At 42.8% G+C, this 23804-nt stretch overlaps 1 protein-coding gene across 1 annotated transcript; it reads left to right on the forward strand.

The window, feature by feature from the left end:
• CRTAP (cartilage associated protein) lies at positions 1-23657 on the forward strand. The gene is made up of 7 exons (XM_075705011.1): positions 1-450; positions 4018-4167; positions 4772-4943; positions 6764-6892; positions 9059-9204; positions 11665-11748; positions 23598-23657. The coding sequence occupies exons 1-7, from the start codon at positions 1-3 to the stop codon at positions 23655-23657; spliced, it is 1191 nt and encodes a 396-aa protein (XP_075561126.1).
• The last annotated feature ends 147 nt before the right edge of the window (positions 23658-23804 follow it).

A 23804-nucleotide genomic window follows, 5' to 3' on the forward strand; every position in this document is an offset into this window, starting at 1 on the left:
ATGTGGCTGGCGCTGGCGGCGCTGGTGGCGGCGGCGGGGGCGCAGTACGAGCGCTACAGCTTCCGCAGCTTCCCGCGGGACGAGCTGATGCCGCTGGAGTCCGCCTACCGCTACGGCCTGGACCAGTACAGCACCGAGAACTGGCCCGAGAGCGTCAACTACCTGGAGGTCAGCATGCGGCTCTACCGCCTGCTGCGGGACAGCGAGGCCTTCTGCCACCGCAACTGCAGCACCGCCGGGCAGCCCCCCCCCGCCGCCGCCGCCGCCCCCGCCGCCGGGGGAGAGCTGGCCGAGCTGCGCCTCCTGGCCGGGGTGCTGCGGCGGGCCCAGTGCCTGCGGCGCTGCAAGCAGGGGCTGCCCGCCTTCCGCCAGGCCCAGCCCGGCCGCGACCTGCTCGAGGACTTCCAGCGCCGTGAGCCCTACAAGTACCTGCAGTTCGCCTACTTCAAGGTGAGGCCCGGCCCTTCATCCCTCCTCCCCTCCCGTCCCATCTCGCTGCCCTGCCTTGCCTCGGCTCCCCCCTGGGCCTTGCCTGGCGCAGTGTCACCCTCCAGCCGAGCCGAGCGTGCCTGTCGGCGACACCCCGAAGGTGTCGCGGCGGAGGGGGACAGCGTGGCGTGTCCCTGCACAGCCTCGATGGACTCCTGTGCCCCGCGCGCCACATGCGCGAAAAGCCTCCCGCCGTGCCGACCTCCCGCCAGGTCCTCCAAGCTGGTTACGCTGGGCCGAAGCCTCGTTCCCCGTCACCTCCTCCACACCAATTTAGCTGCCAATTCGTATCCGCCCCACTTCCATTTCTCCCACCTCATGGTCGGGCCCCCCAGTCCCTGCCCTCCCGGGCTGCCCACCCTGCACATCATCATCTTCTCCCTGTCAAGTCTTTCGGCCGCATCCTCCCACCCACCTCGTGTGGCCCGCGCTGGGACCACCCTGTGCCTTGTCTTCCCCACTGCTTGCCCACGTAGTACCATCCAGCTCGCTCTGCACCAGTTTTTCCACAAATCATCCAGCACGTCCCCTCGATTAGCCCCTCCAGTTCTTCCCAAACTCCCAGCCACTGGACCCTGCCTCCTTCTCCTGTAGTTGTGCGGTTCCTACCCCTGCCCCTCTCATCTTTCCATTCACCTTACTTTCTTCTAACCTTCTCTGAAACCTTTTTCATTCCCTCCATGTCACCACTCTGCTATTGCAAGCACTCTTCACTGCTTTCTCTCCGTCAGTGTGTCCATCTTCCTCACTTGCTCTCTCCTAGTCCAGTTCTTTCAAGTGCAGCAGCCCCTAGCCTGTGACTTGCAGATAGCCTGATGCGTGCAAAACTCCAGTTTTGTTACAGCCATGGGAAGGAATAAAGCGAAAATTGGCTGCTGAAGTGTGATGCTGATGCTAGCCCTGGAAAGGTATTTACTTTGTGCTCTTGGGTCAGCCAAGACTGGGGGGACACACCTCTCCTAACAGATTTCATCCCGTTTTTCTAGCTTCTTGTCATTCTTCTGTCCAGGATCTAACTGACAATTTTCTCCCCCCTCCTCATCTTCATCTTCTGTTCTCTAAATCAAGGTCCATCCCTCATGACATCCCTTCAGATACTGCAAATACTTGCATTTCAAACAAATGGGACGTATGGAGGGGGAGAAAGCAAGCTGAACTTTTTGGTTACATTGTTTTCTGTTTTATGGACTCACTCCCCACATATCCCTGTATACATTACATAGGGTTGTATGCTTGTGCATTCTTTTTGAGTTTGCTGCTTGAAAACACAGATCTTAACTTCTGCTGTGTCTTATTTGTAGGAGTGCTGTTTTCTCATGAAAATATTCAATGGTTTTCCCAAATTACACAAACAGATGCAGGGAAATATGTTCTCATAAAACAGGAACAGTATCCACCTGCAGAGAATCACACTGGCAAAATTCTGTGCATGTAAAGCCATCCCTAAGACCATACAGAAGAACTTAACTTTATGCATTAAAGCCTCTGCACACACAGAACAGAAGGTATCAAAGAGGGGACATTTATTTTGAATAACAGAGTGGGCAGGCACTCCTCACATTCCCAAAGCCATATACGGATACCAAAATGACATCACCACAAATGTTTCCATTTCTTGTCTTACTTTAACTATTCATTCCCCCTTTGTGGTACGTACAAAGTTTGCAATGTGTGCATCACAGCAAAAATCATTCCTGCTTACTGTTTCTGATACAGTTAAGTAACTGGCAGGTAGGAATGTGAGAGGGAAATTGGAGAAATCCCCCCCCCCCCCCTCCCTTTAAACTGTTTTTCAATCACATTTGCAGTCGGTTTGAGCGGTGCAGTTTCGTGTTTTTGCCTTTAGTGTCAGTTGTTTCTATTGTCTTTCTTACTAGATTGTAGTCCAGCTCTGAGCTCTTATCACTCACTTGGGGAGTCTGAATGGGTCTTGTAGAGGTACAGACTGCTGTTGTACAAAGGACTTTTTTCCTGGCTGGTGGTTTTCTGAAGAAAGGAATATCACTTCCCCCACCCCGCCACCAGCATTTATAATATAGGAAGAAGGCAGAGGGAAATGCTATATGTCATTTTTTAGAGTGACCATGTGTTTATTCAGTTGGGTTCAACAGTGAAATTTTGCCACGTCTTTGATCCTGGGAGATGTTTCTGCGCTGCTGCTTGCTCCTCTGGAGGGAGCTTTCTCATAGCCACTGAGTCCAAATAGAAATGTGTTTCTACAAAACTTTTTTTTTTTTTTCTTTTTTCTTTTTTTTTTAAAGTGGTGAAAATTGAAACCAAGAGTGAATTATGGACTAAGCAAAAATGAGAGACCTGTCAGCCTACCAAGAAACAAGGTCAAAGCATAAAGCACAAAAGAAACCAGGCATTTGACGAAAGTGCAGCTGAGATTTCCCTTTGCGTTTAGCACTGTCTGGGCTGACTGGAAGCGCATAGTTTTGGGACAGCCAGGAAAGGCAGCTGGCAGAGTTCCAGTGCCGGGCCACTTACAGCGGTACAGCAGCAAGAGCTCATGTTAGGGCTGAAGTCTTTCTTTGATGTGGTCATCTCTCAAGTTTCTTTCTGAAATGAAAGGGTACGGTTTTGTAGATGCAAACAGAAGAGTGCATGTGCATATGTGCTTGTGATTCTTGCTCATAATTTTATACGTACACATCCATAAGCTATTTCAGATGGGAGGCGGGACTGTATCACCTACACATCAGTATGCTGAATGGGTTGATATGGCTCTTGGCTTACAAGGGAAAAGTCTTTAACACTTCACAAATGCTTAAGACTTACTTTCTCTCTCACTCTTCCTAAATATGTGTACATATACTATATAGTTTATAAAAATACAGGTATATCTATAAAATAAAAACTGTAAATGCATGCACACAGAAGTACATGCCTATTTGGCACATGCAGTTGTACATGAGGAATACACGTTTCACAAAGTATCTCCAACGGGGTTTAAAGTTAGGTTTAAAATGGGTACAGAAAATTACCTAGTACCTTAGGACACAGTTACTGAGTAAGTCCCCTCTGTTTGCTGTAACTTCGTAATGCCATCAGGAAGATACATTATTGTAATATTGAATTCTGTGCTGCTAGGCAAATAAGCGACATAAACACCATGTAAACATGGTCAGTGATGACTTCTGCCCAGTATCCATAGGTTAGCATCAGTAATTGCTGGGACATTAATCCCACACAGCAGCAAGAGAATACTCTTGTGCCTTGTCAGCTTTATGAACAGGGGAGGGGGAAGGGAAAAAAACTATGCTATTTGCACCAATAATTGATTTTTAAAATATAATTAAAAAAACAATGAAATGTTCCTAGTGATGCAACTAGTGATAAAACTGGGAAGAATTCTATCAGTTTTACTGTACTGTTGTGTCTGCTGAGACTGTGGTTTCAGCAGAAGTAAGTTTTTAGGAATATAGAGGCTGCAGGAAAGTTCATTGACAAAAACTGAAAAACTTTGCAGGTTTTTTTCCAATTAACCTTTTTTCCCTGCTTCCTCTTTTCCCTATCCCTGTTTAGGCTAATAACCTTCCAAAAGCTATTGCAGCAGCTCACACGTTTCTTCTGAAGCATCCAGATGATGAAATGATGCAAAGAAATATGGCCTACTATAAGACCATACCTGATGCTGAGGAGCATATTAAAGACTTGGAGACAAAACCTTATGAGGTATGCTTTTTACTCAGTCTGGTCTTTTGGAACTGTTCTATTACTCCTCTTGCTGGGTGAGATTCAAGGATCTCATTTGCTTATGTGTTCTCAGTTCTTACTCTTCTGTCCCTCTTGCTGTCTTCCTCCATCATCTCTGTTTTGCCTTCTTGACGCTTTCAGTAGTTCTCACCTCTTGTGCTTTTCACTGTTCCATAAGTCACAGTAGCGCATAGACAGTGCCACACCTGAAAGCTACTACATGCAGATCACTACTGCAGCTAAGCAGGTGCATAGAGTTATTCAAATGCACAAGTGCTGTAGCAGCACAGCTTAAAATAACTCTGACGTTTGGGGTTAAACATTCCATTGAAAATCTTTATCAAAACCTGTGCTTTAGACTCACACCGTTCCCTCTGTCCAGCAAGTTTTTCTGTTGATCTGAAATGGAATTACGTGCTCTGCTCTCTAGGAAATCCATTAGTCATCTGTATTTGTTGTCCTCATCTTCATTGCATAACAGTTTACGTAGTAATCCAGATATACATCACTTACTGGTTTTGAGTTTACACGCAGCTTTCCACAGATCAGTTACTGCTGCTTTTCAGTCCTGCCAATTTTTCAGAATCTCTTTGTCAGGGCTGTGAGAGCATACAACGGTGACAACTGGAGAACATCCATCTCGGACATGGAACTGGCCCTTCCTGACTTCTTCAAAGCCTATGATGACTGTACAGCAGCCTGTGAAGGCTCCCGAGAGATCAAAGATTTTAAAGACTTCTATCTCTCCATTGCAGGTGAGTGGTTAGGAAACAGTAAGCAAAAATGTCTCCAAAGCGCCATTTCAGTTGATCTTTAGGACTGGCTACCAAAGTCCTGTTCCTCAGTTTGCAGTGTGAAATGTGAAATGCACATGGTGCCCCCTGCACAGTTTGGGCCAGTCTGAGTTTATTCACGGAAAACTGCTTGAAATCTGGTTTACTTTTTTCTTCTTTTCAGTAACATGAATGAGGCCTGTCAGCAAATCAGAACAGAGTTCTTACATTAATGTGGAAGTTGTGTGTCAGAATAAAATGGATGTGTAAGTAATAACAACTACTCCATCCATCTGGCTAGCAATAGTTATCCAGGCAGGTCTCTTGACCATAATTTCAGTATCAGTTTGGCTGACTTTGAAGCTCAGTGGTTAGCCTGCCTTCAAAATCTGCTTTGTGGGTTGTATATGCCTGGTGATATGTATCTCCTTTCTCATAAACATGACAAGTTTCTGTTGCCTTTTTTCATCTTTCCTACAGCAGAGTTTTGCTAGCAGATAAGATTTCTTTCTCTTTGGTGCGTAGCTTAAAAAAAATAATCCATTGCTTTGCAAAGAAAAAGAGATACCACCTCTTTGAGTGCTGTCAAAATGACACATCCACATTTCATCTATGCTCTTTGGAAGCAAAAGAAACAAGTCATTTCTCCAGTGCTTTGGACTCAGTGTTGTTGACAATAGTTGCGTGGGGAACGCTTGCATGTTTTCTCAACAAACTTAAAAACATGAAAAATGCAATGGAATTTCTAAGTTGCCAGAAGGAAAACCAGCCCAACTTTTTGTCCTGAAGCCATCAGATGTGCTGGTGGAGGGAAACTTCTGTGAAATACATTGATACATAAATGTAAAGTATAAGAGCAGCTCCACACTGTCGCACAGTGAGGAACTGGTATCCACCAGTACAGCTGACGTGGAATAGCTATTGCAGGCTATTGTTAGGAGTTGTCAGAGATGAAAACAACAGAAGAGGCCTTTCCGTTCTTTTGCCTTGGTCAGAGACTTGCTACACAAGCTTAGATAACTTGCTTTCACCTGCCAAATGTGGCTAACAGGGAAACTAAGGCTTTACAATATTTCTGTTTGGTGGTGGTGTCTGTGATACAGCCTGAAAACCCTTGTAATTCTTTGATGGAAGGCCTTCTCAGAATGTATTTTCTTGAAGATAAGATAACCTCTAGTCCTATCTCATTGTACCAACCTTTTGTAGACCACGTAAGCTTGTGAACTTAAACTTTTCTAGCTGAAAGTTGTTCTGTAGTGAGCAGCATCTTCGTGTCTGTCTTCTCTTTTAGAACATCCAAACTGCAGGCATAAAATGCAGCCCTCTCTGGAGGTTTATTTTCCAATCACCTGCTGTATTTCTCTGTGACGCAGTTGTACTTAGCAGCATGCAGACCTTATTCATGCAATAATTTAATGGAATTGCAAAGGCTCTCAAAATTTTTTAAAAAATAGTACTGTTAAGTTCACAGTTATGAAATAATGCGATACTCCGTTAACACTCTATATAAAACCTACCACCACAGACTGCCTGTAGGGGTCAGTGAAACATAACTGCTTAGTTTTCTGGAATTGCAGCTTTGTCCAGACCACACTGATTTTCTCAGAAGGGCTGAGTACCAGTACTTCATATGTATTTCAGATGGAGTTGTACATGCTCAGTACTTCCAAGCAGCAAGATCCAGATGCACAGGACCCAGGAGAGCATTATAAGACCAAATTTTAATGGGTAGCTAATGGGAGGGATTATAACAATTCACTGTGCGCTATCCATATCTTGTGTTGTTGCTTTCTTCCTTCTAGATCATTATATTGAAGTCCTTGCATGCAAAGTGCAGTGCGAGAGTAATCTGACACCCATTATAGGAGGCTTTGTTGTTGAGAAATTTGTGGCCACCATGTACCATTACTTGCAGTTTGCTTATTATAAATGTAAGTAGTGATTTAATGTGCTTAAATAACATTGGGATTATGTGGGACAGTTTCCATTCATAATCTTTGCCCTCTGGTTATAATGCTTTAGAGCGTAAATAGTGGCCTCCAGAATCTGCATTTTAACCTGTTCTGGGACAGAAAGTCTGAGCTGCCTGGCGTCTTTTTCTCCCAGTATAACTGTAGGGTAACAGACATGGAAGATAAATGTTATGTATAGAGCCCGTGCTCATAAAATTGTCCATGACAAGATAAATTGCTGAACGTTAAGTCCCACATGGTCTGGATTTTGCCCAGGGCAGGCCCCTGTTTTAAGTTATGCACGGTTGTAACTGGTCTCCACTTGGGTGTTGGAAAAATGACGCAGTTACAGAGTTAAGTGTGATCTGATCCATCACTGCCCTTCATTCTTTATACGATACCTACTGCCAGCACAAGTTGCTTACACTTTTCAGAGTTTCATATAAATGATAAATGTTAATCAAATGTATTTTAGCTGTTTAAATGATACACCAACTCTTCTGCCTTTCTGAAGTCACTCATAATATAACATATTAAGGTAAACAGTGTCAGCCATTTCCTATTGTCGTGGTTTAACCCCAGTCGGCAACTAAGCACCACGCGGCTGCTCACTCACCCAATCCCCCCAGTGGGATGGGGGAGACAATCGGGGAAAAAAAAAAGGTAAAACCTATGGGTTGAGATAAAGGCAGTTTAATAGGACAGCAGAGGAAGAGAAAGTAATAATAATAATAATGATAAAAGAATATACAAAACAAGTGATGCACAATGCAATTGCTCACTAACCTGCTGACTGATGCTCAGCCAGTCCCCAAGCAGTGATTGCTGCTCCCTGGCCAACTCCCTCCAGTTTATATACTGAGCATGATGTTATATGGTATGTATGGAATATCCCTTTGGTCAGTTTGGGTCAGCTGTCCTTGCTATGATCCCTCCCAGCTTCTTGTGCACCTGGCAGAGCATGGGAACCTAAAAAGTCCCTGACTAGTGTAAGCAGTACTTAGCAACAACTAAAACATCAGTGTGTTATTAACTTCTTTCTCAAACTAAATTGAAAACACAGCACTGTACCAGCTACTAGGAAGAAAATTAATTCTATCCCAGCTGAAACCAGGACACCTATATATTGGAACACATGCAATGACACAGACCTATTTTGTACACCTGTGTACAAAAAAACATGATTTGTGCCAAAAAGCCATGGTGGTCAAGTTGTCAGACCCACATGGTTGTTAAGCAGCTGAATGTATAGCTCTAACAAGAATTTTCTTCCTAACATTCTTAACTCATTCAGTTAAGAGAGAAGAAAGATTGTGACTTCAAGGCAACACATTTAACATAACACCACTTATTCTATTGAATAAATACTCATTTTTCAATTTACTATTCAGAATTTCTTCCACAGACAAACTCAGAGTATTTCTTACCATTCGCTTTTTCCTAGTAGATTCTTATAATCTTGTTAGAATGGGGCACATGGGACTAAATGGGTTTTGAAGAAAAAGGGGACCACTTAACAGAAATTGTAGTGTTCTGGTGCTCAGTGATTACACATTTGATAGGTAAATCATTCAGTGAATTTTGTGGTTTCTTGAGGAACTACCTGCACTATAAAGAACACAGATAGCCCTTACAGCTATTCCTGCAGGCTCCAGCCCCAAAGGGGAGACACATCCAGCCATGTAGAATCAAGCTATTAATGACTTTTGCTTATGTTGTTTGACTACACATTTTACACATTGACTCTTCCCTCTTTGTCAATTCTAGTACAAAGAAGTGTATGTGGGGGGTAGTTTGTTGTTGTTGTTGTTGTTGTTTTAATAAATGCCCCAGTGGAGATCACCAAGCTGTGGGCTGATACCTCACTGATACTGGGATACCTGGGAGGGACATTTGGTTAGGATTTCCATGGAAAACTATCAGAGGTAAGTCCCCATTTCTGAATCATGGCCTTACCTGTTTCAGAACACAAAAATAGCATATCCTTTCTGGGAAGCATTTTTTTTTTTCTGTGTAGCTCGTGGAGAGGTAGAAAATGGGTCCTGTTTCTATCTGAGTTTTTCAGAGCTTAGATAATAGCAGGAATTTGTTAATTTACCTTATCTCGATTTTTTTTGTGTGTGTGTGTGTGTGTTTATTAATTAGTGAATGACATGAAGAATGCAGCTTCTTGTGCTGCTAGTTACCTTCTGTTTGACCAGAAAGATGAAGTAATGAAACAGAACATGGTCTATTATCAGTACCACAAAGACAAATGGGGACTTAAAGAAGAGGATTTTCAGCCCAGATCGGTAGGTGAATTACTTAAAATGCATTCTAGACAAATTCAGGTATTTCCCTGAATCTCTCTGGGTTAGAGTTTGTGAAAATGGAGGTTATCTATTGGTTCTGGAGTTAAAACACATACTGTTTTATTAACACCATACAGAAAGTTGTACACAGAGATGTACTGTGAAATGTAGACAGTGAATCTCATTATAGTTCCTCCCTTTGTGTTGACATATACTACAATAAGATATAACATGATATGATATGATGATGAGTAAATTCATGCTGATACTTGTCGGCCACTTATGTATATTTGTATCTTTATCTACCTTGATAAATAAAGCAGCTGGCCCCTGAAATCTCCTGATGAAAAGATCACTCCAGGGACATTAGGGCTTTTGTCAATGACTTATTATTTGCCAACATGTAGTTGCCCACCTGCTCGTTATTTCAGGTTCTGTGTACATTGGAATGTGTCCAGATATGATAACCCCAGCTAAACTCACTTTCCACTTACTCAATTTAGAACATAGTTGGGTGGATGATGATGGGAAAAGGCTTACAGCCATTATGCACCTAATTAGCTCAGTTAGAATGCTTGCTGCAAAGAACCCACAGTAAACATCAGTCCATCCAGCAATAATTGTGATCTGGCTTTGACAAATGACTCTAAAAATGGGTTTCTTTGCTGTTCTTAAATTTCCATGTCCAAGGAAATTTTACATGTAATAATATCTTTGCTGTGTTTCTGGAGTCCTGCAGCCTGGACTATGATAATCAAGTTGGATTTTCTGTCATTTCTTGTTACCAGGATTTATGTCATGCAACTGAATTAACTGCTTTGTGACACCTGACTCCTTAGGCATCAGTGGTATGTGTTGTACAAGTAGTTAGTCATTAGCAATACATGTTCCATAAATTAAATCTAGTGCCTCCTCTATCTCTTATGGCACAACTTCCCTGTGGAAGAGTCATTTAAGTTAACCTAGCTGAAGCAACAGCAGGCATCCCACAGGGTAGTGTTCCAGTTGCCTTTCCCACGTTGCTTCTTCAGACATCTCAGTCACCGAGACCTGTACTGGCCCAAAGGCATATCCCCTGATTCTTAATGCTGCATTAAGCTCAGTACATATATATAGTGCTTACGTGACTGGCTTTACGTGTAGCAATACTGCAGAGCAGTTCACATACGCACCTTGTAGGTTGCACTGATTTGGTAATTACGTTTTCCATCCTCTCAGGCCAGCCAGCTCAAGTCAAAAATACCACTCCATTTGAGTTAAGTGTTTTTTGGTTGTGGACAGCTCTTGAGTTATGTGCAACACACCTTACCTGCACACTGGAAATCCACATCTGCCCTGCAGGGCCCACTGAGACAGAAGACAGCAAAAATGCATTTGGTTCTTTCAGTCAGCAGGAGTGAGTCTGAGCTCACAGGGGAAAGGGACCACTCCTTTGTCACTGCTTTGGGGAACAAAACTGTGCTTTATAGCCATATTGGGAGACAATGTTTGACGGTGGTGGGAGTGAGGGGTAGCAAAAGTATAAAACTGCAAACCACAGACAGATTTGGCATACACGTGCAGAAAAGACGGAACAAGGCCCTACACATTAACTCTGAATGTTTCATTGATAACTTCTCAGGAGCTGGGGACTACAGATAATTTAATTTTTAAATATAAAATATTAAATGCATACAGCTGTATTTTCTTGTACTTTGATCCGTGTAACTATGAACAGAAGTTGCTTGCTGTCCTAATCACTTGCCATGAAAACCATAATGCCTCTGGTTTATTTTCACAAAGTGGTAGTGGGGTGACAGCAGCATTTGGCTCTGGCATTAAGCTTTAGATGTTCTTGTGAAGGAGGAAGTCTCCTGTTTTCCTCCCCAAAAAGAGTTAAACGGGATGATCAAAGTAGATTATTGATGGTATTCACAAATACGAGAGTAGGTGACTGAGCTAACCTGTGCTGTCCAGGCAAACAGCCGGGGAAGTGAGGAGGGACAGGTGGGTGACCATGCAGAATTTCCCTAGCCCAGTCTCGGGCTGGGGTGGTGAGTCATTATCACGCAAAATAGCTTAGCGTCTCTTTTTCCCAGAACTGCCTGCCGCCATACGCCAGCGCACAGGGAGACAGAGGCTTTCTCACTCCAAAGCCCGCTGGAATGCAGGCACAGGCTGCTGCTCAGCTCTGGCAGTCTCATTCCTTATTCTCATACTCGCCAATGCTTTGAAACATGAGAGAGGAGAGTGCTTTGTTCTTCTCACACCGATGGAGCCAGTGCTTAGAAAGAGCCACAGAAGACATTGGATATGCTGCTTGCTGTTCTGCTGTTTCCTTTCTTAAACATTTTAAAAACCGCCCCCCTGGGATCTCCTTTCTCCTAAGTATGGGTCTGACCTCACTGGAATAGTTTCAGGTGACATGTGATGACACTCCCCTGTCTTGCTACCCTAAAGAAACTCTGGGTTTTTTTATAGGAGGCAGTTCGATACCACAACATAACCACACTCCAGTTGGAAATGTATGAATTCGCAAAGGAACATCTGATGGATGATGATGAGGTGAGTTTTCTATAAAGGAAATCGTGGTCAAAAAACCCAGCAATTGCATTAAAGTGAAGATGATACATAGATGGAATTCCAGGATTTAGCTAATATGCAAAAATTTTCTTGTAACCATGACCAATTTATCATACATTTTTCTTTTGTAAATGGAATATAAGAAACAAACCCAAAGAACATCACATACCATTTAAAAAAATACAGGCAGTAGTAACACAAAGGTAAATATAATGCACTCAGCCCACAAAAAAAGAAAATCCACTTTGCAAGCTATAACACCAGGGGGCAGAGAAGTAGTATATATATTTAAACCAAATGTTTTTCTGTTGTTTTTTTTTCTGAAATGTTGTTTATATTAGATTTAAAGATCCTTATAATTTTGTCTAGAAGTAATGACCTAATTTGTAATTTTTGTCAAAAGGAAGTCTTGTTATCTGTTATTTTTTTCTGCACAGTAACATTTTGGTCACCCAGTCTTGCTTCTTAAATGGTTAGAATTCATGGCCAAATAACATATAATGACTACTATTAGACTGGAAATATGTGAAGTGGATTTTTTGTGCAAGAAAAGTAGTTAAATTGTTGAAAGGGCATTTCTTTGTCTCCCACAGCTGAAATTAAAGTATAAATCATGGAGGCTTTGGATTGCCTTTTGTTTTGCTTTGTTTTCAGAACCTTTCATTTAAAGGTTTAAAAAAATCTTCAAATGATGGAATAGTTTGTTGCTGGCATTGGGAAAGAGCTATGTTCAGTTATGGCATGGGGCAGGGTACTTGTAATGAGCACTGCTGAGGTCTTTTTTAGTTAGAAAAAAGAAAGATGGCTAATGTCAAAAAATGAAATCACCTTTGCAATTTTTATGTTATCCAGCACATAGGGAGAGTTAATATTTTATGTTGGAGAAGTAATAACATACCTGTGCTGCCTTCAGTAGGCTAGTGACCTGAAAACATCTCTATATGTAAAATTCCATTGCAAGGTTACCAGACTTTAGGAAGACTTTCCATTGTGATAAAACTCTGTGAAAGACAGTTTAATAAGCTTGTTATAAGGTTAAGTTTAGATGAGGACTAGTCTGTACGGATTTTCATCAGGGTGGGAAATACTTGAGCACTTTTTTATATTCCCTTGTTGGTTTGTGCTTTGCCCATAATGTTTTCTTATGTTAGGCATAACTTAATTTGTAATTTTTTCCTTCTTTCACATCTGCTGCTTCAAAACACAGGGATGAGTAATTAAGGAAGGGGAGAAGCAGTCCGTTGTGACAGCTCTCCCTGTATGTTGTTACAAGAAAGGATTAGAGAAACAATCTTCAGCCTCAAGCACAGTGTGTAGAATAAACAAGCATTCATTTGCTGGCATTCATTCCTGTAGCCCATTTCACCAGTGCAATTATAAATGACCTTGCAATCTGCAGGAGGGAAGTACAGTGGAAATGTCAATTAAACTTTTGGGGAAGCGTCAAGGAAGTCACATTACACTGGATTATATGTTTGGGTTAAACAACCAAAATTACTGGGCCTGGTCATGCCACAGGTATCCCTACCCCACACTCTCATAGTATTAGGAAAGTTATCATTCTCCTCTCCCGAGGAAAAGCTGAAGGGCTTCTGTGCCCTCGCTTACTAGAGCAGAAGAACCTGGGAGGGATGGAGGCTGTCCATGCCTCTGGCTTGGCTCTGGCCTTTGCTAGTGAACTCATAAATCCCTGGCTACCAGAACTTCTCTTTGGCTGCAGGAGCCTTCCAGGAAGTCCAGACAGAGCAGGAATAGCACAAAGGTAAAATCGCTACCTTGCAGTTTCTGCTCTATGGGCAGGACCTGGTAGCGTAAGTGGAATTTTTTTTTAATATTTCTCCTGGCACGGATAGAAAAATTTATTCTATAGGAATGCTGAAAACTGATGAAACACCCAGATAAGGTGTTACAGCAAAAGCTTTATTAAAAATAGTTAAGGACGGAGGCAACCTCTCTTTTTAATGCACGCTGTTTATTTAAACCATGTGCTTCTTGGGCCATAGGCCATACCTCTTGTGAGTTTCTGTGGTCCATGTTTGCTGTCTGTGAAGTTGCTTGTGGGCCAAAAAAGCCCATAAAATAATCTGCAGAAAAAATCATTCTTCGTCCTTGAGTGAAGCAAAAGGATTGGTGTGGCAAAAGGATCTCTTCCTGTGTGAATATGTCATTATTCCCAAGTGGAGAATCTCACTTTATTCAGACTTGTGAGTGCTCCTGTATCCCAGATCATCCATGTGTCTTTTTAAATCCCATTAGCAAACTGAGTGAGAACATGTGGCTTCTTCCAATAATACATTGCAGTAATTGCAGAGGCTGGAACATGCAGTAATGATTTTTGCATATGTCACTACAAGAAATACTGTCCTGTTCGTGTTACTTTATTAATGTTTTTCCACAAGGAAATGAAAAACTCTAGTTCAAACATTTAACACAGTAGAGGTGACAGAGAATATTAGCGCCAACTAGCTACAAATTACTTTTTCTTAGAAGTAATTATTATTAAATATCCTTACAGTTTTCCACGGTGAAGTTAAAAGAACATTACAGTGTTGTCATCTTACTTGGCCATGGATAGTCAAGCTTCTTGATTTCTGTTCATATGTGTAATGCATAAAGGCTATAATACATATAACTCCTAGTATTGCACAGATTTAAACAGCAAACTGAAATGCCGTTAAGAGCCAGATACTCAGCTAGTGTAGATATAACTTCAGCACTACACTAATTGTATGAGACATGTTTCTGGCCCATAAAATCAGTGTTCTTGAGGAATTTTTTTTCAGGGCTAGCTACTTAACTGTTCTAAATTACATAAGAACCACAAGTATTTGGCTAGGATGATCCTACAATGTGATTTTTCTTTCAGTACTTACTCAGTAGGTGAAAAACTGTTGGCAGTTTTGACCCACTTTTTTCGCATCTCGTTCTTTTTATTTGTATATAATGTGTGTCCATTTGTGTAGTAACTGAAATTCAAATGCTCTATTCCTAAGTGTGATGCAAAGGAGAATAAGTGTTGAACTAATATGACTGGTGGAAAGAGAACGTACGGAATAGCATCAAACCAAGAGGGCCCAGTGGACTACTGATAGCAAATAATAGTCTGAATTCAGACTGTTTTTCTGTTCAGAAATCGCTAACAACATATTTTCAGCTTTATTAACTTGCTTTTGCATATGTTCAAATGATTTCTACAAGTGCGCTCGTAACGGCAAGTTGTAAATGCAGACCCGTAAAACTTGCCTTGCCTCCAACCTCGGACCAACACGGCTACAATAGCACGGCTACACCGGGAAGAGGGTGGCATCTATTTCAGAGAGAGCTGGCAGCTTATTGGCATTGTTATGGTCCCTGTTCAACATACATTTCTTTAAAGAAAAAAGAAAGTATTTTTTCATAATCATTTCCTAGTGGAGATAACTGCCCATGTGGCTGGCTCTCCAGAACGTTCCTGCTTTCCCTTCTTGCTTCTTTACCATCGGATGTGTATCTTGGTTAAAGGTGTTCCTCCTTCCATTTAAACCACCTACCATGGGAAGCTGCAAGCATGGTTGGACTTAAATGGCAGGATGTCCCCAAGCTGCAGGTACTGACATTAGGAGGAATTTTTACCTGTCCAGATTTTCTTAAGCTTCTGTGTGCAGCATAAAGCAGCCAAGAGAGCATAAGCAGAGCTCAGAAACAAAGCCACTAGAAGGCTTCTGTTTTCAGTGCAATGGAAGCAGTGTTGAAGTTGTTCTGAAACTGGGTTGACTCATGTTTTATAGGCATTATAAAAATGTTAAGAGGAAAGCACATTTATTGGATTACTGTAAAATACTATTGTAATAACTGCAGTCTACTGCAATCTCCCATAGTATATGGGAAGAGAACAGTTACATGTTCAGAATATATCATTAAAAATGACATGGAAAAATATTTGAGAAAAGAAGTTAGCATACATTTAAAGAACAACTAAGCTCTTTTAATATTTAAAAAAAAAAACCCCTAAAAGCATGTGACAGTGGGTCACACTGTGGACTAAGCATCTGAAAAATAAACAAGTTAAGGGCCAAATAATTTTTCTGCACAAAGAATTGAGGGATTTTTTTTTTTCCCCTGCTAGAATGCAAGGAATGTCCAGCCTGGTCTGTACTGCTCGTGGAGGATCTGGGAGGGCTTTGAGGTGGTTACAGTGAACTCGCGTGTTTTAACTGAAGGTTAGATGAAGGAACATTTTCTTGGTCAAATGCTGAATAAACCTTTCAGGCTGAGCCACCCATTGACACATCCTTTACTGTTATCCCAAAATAATGTCGTTCCCCCACAAAATATCACTGGCCAGTGCGCTGTGTGGTATGCGCTTGCAGGCTCTATCAGGCCTGCGGAGCATGTATCCTCCACCATCGGCCATATCAAACCTTTGTCTTCTCTCTTGCAAGAAGATGGTTATTTGTCCTTGAACAAAATCTGCTGGTTTTCATGAACTAACTCCTTGTCACTACTCCCATTAGTTACTCAAATTAGTTACCAGGGCAGTTAGAATCATAGAATCATAGAATCATAGAATCGTCTAGGTTGGAAAAGACCTTTAAGATCATCCAGTCCAACCATTAACCTACACTACCAAGCCCACCTAAACCAATCAAGGGCAGACTAGACTAAACCATATCCCGAAGTGCCACATCTACCCGTTTTTTGAACAATTCCAGGGATGGTGACTCCACCACCTCTCTGGGCAGCCTGTTCCAATGCTTGACCACCCTTTCCGTAAAGAAATTTTTCCTAATTTCCAGTCTAAACCTCCCCTGGCGCAGCTTGAGCCCATTTCCTCTCGTCCTATCGCTAGCTACTTGGGAGAAGAGACCAACACCCACCTCACTACTACCTCCTTTCAGGTAGTTGTAGAGAGCAATAAGGTCTCCCCTCAGCCTCCTCTTCTCTAGGCTAAACAACCCCACTTCCCTCAGCTGCTCCTCATAAGACTTGTTCTCCAGACCCTTCACCAGCCTTGTTGCCCTTCTCTGAACACGCTCCAGCACCTCAATGTCTTTCTTGTATTGAGGGGCCCAAAACTGGACACAGTATTCGAGGTGCGGCCTCACCAGCGCCGAGTACAGGGGGACAATCACCTCCCTGCTCCTGCTGGCCACAGCATTCCTGATACAAGCCAGGATGCTGTTGGCCTTCTTGGCCACCTGGGCACACTGCTGGCTCATGTTCAGCCGGCTATCTACCAACACCCCCAGATCCTTTTTGGCCAGGCAGCTTTCCAGCCACTCCTCCCCAAGCCTGTAGCATTGCATGGGGTTGTTGTGACCGAAGTGCAGGACCCAGCACTTGGCCTTGTTGAACCTCATACAGTTGGCCACGGCCCATCGGTCCAGCCTGTCCAGGTCCCTCTGCAGGGCCATCCTACCCTCCAGCAGATTGATACTCCCACCCAATTTGGTGTCGTCTGCAAACTTACTGAGGGCACACTCGATCCCCTCATCCAGATCATTGATAAAGATATTGAACAAGGCTGGCCCTAAAACAGAGCCCTGGGGAACACCACTCGTGACCGGCTGCCAACTGGACTTAACACCATTTACCACTACTCTCTGGGCTCGGCCACCCAACCAGTTCTTTACCCAGCAAAGAGTATGCCTGTCCAAGCCGTGAGCTGCCAGCTTCCCGAGGAGGATATTATGCAAGACGGTGTCAAAAGCTTTGCTAAAGTCCAGGTAGATGACATCCACAGCCTTTCCATCATCTACCAGGCGGGTCACCAGGTCATAGAAGGAGATCAGGTTGGTCAAGCAGGACCTGCCTTTCGTGAACCCATGCTGGCTGGGTCTGATCCCCTGGTTGACCTGTACTTGCCTGTGGAGTTCGCTCAATATGAACCTCTCCATAATCTTCCCCGGCACCGAGGTCAGGCTGACAGGCCTGTAGTTCCCCGGGTCCTCCTTCCGGCCCTTCTTGTAGATGGGCGTCACATTGGCAAGCCTCCAGTCATCAGGGACCTCCCCTGTTAACCAGGACTGCTGATAGATGATGGAGAGTGGCTTGGCAAGCTCCTCCGCCAGCTCCCTCAGTACTCTCGGGTGGATCCCATCTGGCCCCATAGACTTGTGAGCATCCAGGTGGCGTAGCAGGTCATTAACTGCTTCCTCCTGGACTATGTGGGCTCCATTCTGGTCCCCATCCCTATCCTCTAGCTCAGGGGCCTGAGTACCCTGGGGATGACCGGTCTGGCTGTTATACACAGAGGCAAAGAAGGCGTTAAGTACCTCAGCCTTTTCCTTGTCCTCGGTGACAATGTTCCCCCCCACATCCAGCAAAGAGTGGAGATCCTCCTTGGCTCTCCTTTTATTGCTGATGTACTTATAAAAGCATTTTTTATTGTCTTTTACAGCACTGGCCAGATTGAGTTCTAGCTGGGCTTTTGCCTTTCTAATTTCCTCCCTGCAGGACCTAACAAGATCCCTGTACACCTCCTGAGTTGCCCGCCCCTTCTTCCAAAGGTGGTAGACTCTCCTTTTTTCCCTGAGTCCCCGCAAAAGCTCCCTATTCAGCCAGGCCGGTCGATTTCCCCGCCGGTTGGTCTTACGACACACGGGGACAGCCCGCTCCTGCGCCCTTAAGACTTCCTTCTTGAAGAGGGCCCAGCCTTCCTGGACCCCTTTGCCCTTCAGGACCGCCTCCCAAGGGACTTTCCCAACCAGGGTCCTGAAGAGGCCAAAGTCTGCCCTCCGGAAGTCCATGGTAATAGTTTTGCTGCCCCTCCGCTTAGCATCACTCAAAATTGAGAACTTTATCATGTCGTGGTCGCTAAGCCCGAGACGGCCTCTGACCTCGACATTTCCCACAAGCCCTTCTCTGTTGGTAAACAGCAGGTCAAGCGGGGCACTTCCCCTGGTAGGCTCGCTTACCAGCTGCATTAGAAAGTTGTCCCCCACATACTCTAGGAACTTCCAAGACTGCTGCCTCTCTGCTGTGTGGTATTTCCAGCAGATGTCTGGCAAGTTGAAGTCCCCCACAAGAACAAGGGCTAGCGATTGTGGGACTTCTGCCAGCCGTTTATAGAATGCCTCATCTACCTCTACATCCTGGTTGGGTGGTCTATAGCAGACTCCCAACAGGACATCCGCCTTTCCGGATTATTTATTATTAATATTTGCTATGCAGAAGGCAATACTTAGTCTTAGCAACCAAAGGCAAAGTGTCTGGGTCTGTCAGGGAGCAGTATAGCTGCTACTGGTTGCTACTATTTTTAAATGCTGCTGTCGAAAGAAAAGTTGGTGTTGGTCCGTCCGTTTCAAGTGGGCCATAACTGAGCCATATATTGGTAGCTTTTCCTCTTTGCTGTTCATTTTAATAGCTGGCTAGGAGTCTCCAAAGTACAGATGTTTCTTCTAAAAGCCGGTGTTTTGTGTGTGTGAATGCAGCATTTAATATTGCATAAGGAATGGCCGGCAACAATCCCTGGCCCAATGTGGACCTTGGTCTTGGACACTCAGCTTGTGGTAATAAGTGAGGAGTTCTGCATTTTTCTCCTTTTTGGGACTTATTTTTTCAAATGCTCTAGCTTCACTTAAAATGATGCACCAATCTCACTAACCTGGGTTAGCTTATTCAGAATTGACCAAGAACTCTGTTTTAGAATTATTTTTTATTATAATCCACCTACTCATGTACCCTCTGTAAAACCTTCTTGAATTACTTACTGTGGTACAAAACTTGTTCTTTCTGTTTGTGCCTCTGTTCAGTTGTTAATCTAAGCCAAAGGTGCTCAGTTTGCATATCTGACAGAGAATTAGAGGCTCCACTTGATCAGATCAGCTTCTCTGATGCTTCCTACCACTCACACCAGTTTGGGAGCATTCCCCTGCTGCTGTTCGGTATCATGCCTCCCATATTTCACACTATACCTGTCCCATCTTTTCCCGTACATCCTTGCTGTCACTTTCCACTGACTGTCCCTGGATTGGGAGAGGGAAGAGGTTGGTAGCACAGGGAGGGAGGTGATCGCGGGGTGCCAGGCGAGCTGTTGTACCTGCAGCGTGTACAGTGCAAACCAGGAGGCAGCGACTGTGGACCGAGGGCCAGCTTGCTAATGAGGATGTGCTTCACTGCGGCTGATCAAGCAGTCCACATGTGCGTACTTTCCAGTTGTTGGCTGCCTAACTATCAGGCATGTACTGGTCTGGCGGCAAACCCGTCTCTTCCCCGAGCTTAGTCAGACTTCACATACTGATTTACTACCTAGCAGCCAGACAGCTACATCACGGTTTGGGCCGTATATTGCTCAACTCTGATTTACATCAGCACTGTGTCTGAGCAGCGTTATTTATGTAACCCACATTAGAACCGGGTGGCTGTTGTCCCCTCTAGTAGCTAGCAGCAGAAAGAATTACGGGTTTGCAGCTGGCTTTGCATGTAAAATTTGCTGTCCTTCCTATTAAGGTAGGTAGGAGCCAAAGAGCATACCAGATAACAGGAGGAACTCTGTCACACTGAATGCTTAAATGATATCAGAGAATCATTTTCAGACTCCAGGTCTGCAGGCCAGCATGAAGTTATTAGGTATCAGCAGGCAGGAGGCTTTTTCCCTGGAATGAACACCTGTGAAATATTTGCTGACTTCAGTCATGCAAAATGCCTGATGCGGTATCAAATGAGTGCTAATGGGGCAAGGACAGTGATCAATCTGGTCATAGCCGCTAGTGTGACAATGTGATCAGCTCTTCTGATGTAGCATTATCACCTTTTCATTAGGCTGCCAGCCACAGTATGGACAACTTGCAAATGTTTTACATTCTGACCGTGAAGGCGCAGGCAAAAATATTTTAACTATAGTTTTGTTTGTCTTTAACTGTAATCTGGAGTTTTTGCCTTTTCAAAAATAACCAACATCCAGGCAATTACTCAGTTGCATTACAGCATATTTTCTGTATGTATATTGTTTTGGCAACTTTTTTGTATTTTTGCCATAATTCAACCTCTCTTACTCCCCAGTACTTCTCATTAGTTTCTGTCATACTTTCCTTTAGACATCAATTTCACGCACTGGAGATTTCAGATTTCAGTCAATTTTTTTTCAAATACTGTTGCTTTTAAATATCCTTTTCCATTTAAAACTTGGGCTTCTTATGGGTTTCTGGATTTGAAAATGTACCAGAAGAAAAAAAAACTGAATTCTGTCTCGATCTTCTTTGTCTTCTGAAATACCCTACCTTACTGATGAGTATGACGATAATATGAATTGAATTAAGTTCCCATATGGTTGAGTTACCAAAGGTACAATACTAAAATCCTCATGTCTTCCTTATACTTAATTCTGGGTCATCCAGTCAGACCATAGAATCATAGAATAGATGCTTATGCCTTTCACCCTACCTCTCAGACTCTTACCTTTTGAGGATTGTCTTTGCAAGTAGGCCGAGGAGAGAAATCCTTTTTTATGTATGTTATTCTTTCATTAAACTATGATCCAGAGGTGTAAAAGAATCAGTCTAAATTAGATCTGGGACCGCTGTAGTAGACACCTGTATTCCCAGTCTCATAACTCTGTTCACAGTTAATGGGACCTGCCTGTCTGCAGTCCTTCAAGAGGCACCCCAAATGCTTGTGCCCACAGTTTTAGCAGCTGTGCTATAAAACTTGACCTGAAGTCCTCTATGCCTCTCTTTCTGTACCTTTCAACTGCTTGCATAGTGATTGTTGGACCTAGTGGCTATTTTCTTCATGTGCATTTATGAAGTGGTATTGAGTTCCTCCCACGATTGGGCTCCTTAGGCAATCAGAATACTTCTAACAAAGGAAAACGTGCAGAAATGTTGAATTCCTGTTTTCCAATTGCCAGATTTCCTGCAACCAGGAAGACAAGTAGGGAATATGAAAGCACTGGCATTTTTTCTTGTGTTTTTATTGAATTGGATACTTAGATGTTTTGAACAAATTCAAAGCAAAATAAATTGCCATCCTTCAGGACTTGCTAAAACCACTTCACAGTTGCAAAAACGCAACAGTCTTTTAAGATGGAACTGTGAAGCAGGGAACAAGAGCAGCAGTTATTTCAGCCAGCTTTCTTCCTGCTTTTAGTTTTGTTTGCTTTGTTCTCATTATTTCTCTCCTGGCTAATCACACTTCTGAAAAATGTGATGTTAACATTTTTAATCACCATATCCATAAGACAATTGTTGTATTCAAAATAGACAAAAATTCTCTATTTCCTCTTATAATTTTCACTGACAGAAGTTTTAATGCCCTTTCCTCACCAGAACAGAAAACTGTAAAACTTTGAGTCTCAAACTGCATGTGTCTGGAAGGTGCTGTCTTCCTAAGGAATGCCTTTCTAGGCAAAAGTGTGCTTAAAATTTAATTAGGATTGTAAAATACTGTTTGCAGTCTTCATCGAGCAGACTCAGAAGCCTAATACAGTTCACAGAGACTTGGAATGGGGGGTGAAGGGAAGAGGGAGAATGAGCATCCATGCAAGGATGACTTGCTTTCAACATAACTGTTATAAATTCTCATTATTTTAAACATGAAAGTGAGTAAGAGCTGATCTGATTTTCCAGCAGAATATTTTTCTATCAGAAAGTGACTATCTGTTTTGAAAAAAAACTACATGCCATCTTAAGACCTTTTTAGAACATAGGTTTATGTCAAGAAAAGAAGGGCAGGAAAGTTTTAAAAAAATGCAGATAAAACGGTTTAACGGAACATTTTAGTTATTAGAATAAAAGGTTGGAAATGTAATGTTGACCATCCACATCTCTCTTACAGCTCAGTATTTGAGTTGTATCAAAAAAAGTAAATATGCACAGGTATTCCCACGGGGTCTCCCATCTCAGGTAGTGTTGTTTCTGAACTGTGCATGGAAGGCAAACTGGAAAATACTGGTATTTCTGAGGGTGCCAGCAGGTGGGCTGCTACAGTCAGTTTTGAGCGGTCTGAGATGCTGCTGCACATTTGCTGTTTGCTACTTGTTTTTCACTACTGAAGGTGTTACCTTGGGCTGAAAGTGATTACAACGGGTTTTAGCTCAGTTGCTGTAGCTTGGTTGACAAGGCAGTGAATTCCAGCTAGTGGGGCTGTATCACCCCAAAGTACTCAGGCGTGACTGCAGGAAGACATTTGACTACAGTATATGACATACAACTACATCAGGAGTAATTTAAATAAAGAAAGTTGGATCGTTATGTTGTGTTGGTACCCTGTATTGGCAGAGTGGAGCTTGTAAATATATATTTTCTGGTCTGAATCTAGACCAAATGTATTTGTTTCCAGGATGGAAAACTTTCTAGTATCTCTCGTTCTTTACATTTTTGCTGCATTGAAGCATGTCATGTGAAGATCTGTGGTTGAAAATAGAGAAGGTGCGTGTTGAAGGGTGTAACAGAGGACATAAACAGTTAGAGCAGACAGATGCAAAGTCAAAATTACAGTTCTACAAAACACTTTTGCTTTGAATTTTTAAGCTTTCTAAAATTCTTTAATGTTTTATGGTATTTTAACAATTTCGTAATTTAACAGGTGCTTTAAACTCTTATGCCTCAACTTTCTAAGTTTGAGGATTTCATTATCTATTTAAATACCTGAAAAAGTACAAGAGGATTTACTGTGAAGTGTAACATTTCCTTCTTTTAAGGTCTGTATGTCACTGCAAGTACTTCTGCTACCCCTATATGGGCCATTTACTTGCATTTTATAGGCTTGTTGTGCTAGCTTCTGTATGAAGGGTGTTAAAAATATTTAGACACCTATTATTACAGTTTATGCTTTGATTAAAATGGTTAAAATTTTCCACTGATTTTGCAGCAGAGGGTTAACTTATTTCTTTTAAATTTAATCCTTTCTAGGGTGAAGTTGTGGAATTCCTTGATGAGCTGTTAGAAGTAGAGGAAAAGAAGGAATCCTGATGAGTGAAAGCACTACGAAGTATTTTACAAAAGTGAAGACTCACCATTGCTCCTTCCTATTGTTTTTGGTCACCTGTAGTTCCAGTTAGATATACCTCAAAGCTGCTCCTTTAAGCTCCACCTTATGTCACAAGATCCACTCCTGAA

This window comes from Pelecanus crispus, chromosome 2, assembly GCF_030463565.1.
Source record: "Pelecanus crispus isolate bPelCri1 chromosome 2, bPelCri1.pri, whole genome shotgun sequence".
NCBI lineage: Eukaryota > Metazoa > Chordata > Aves > Pelecaniformes > Pelecanidae > Pelecanus > Pelecanus crispus.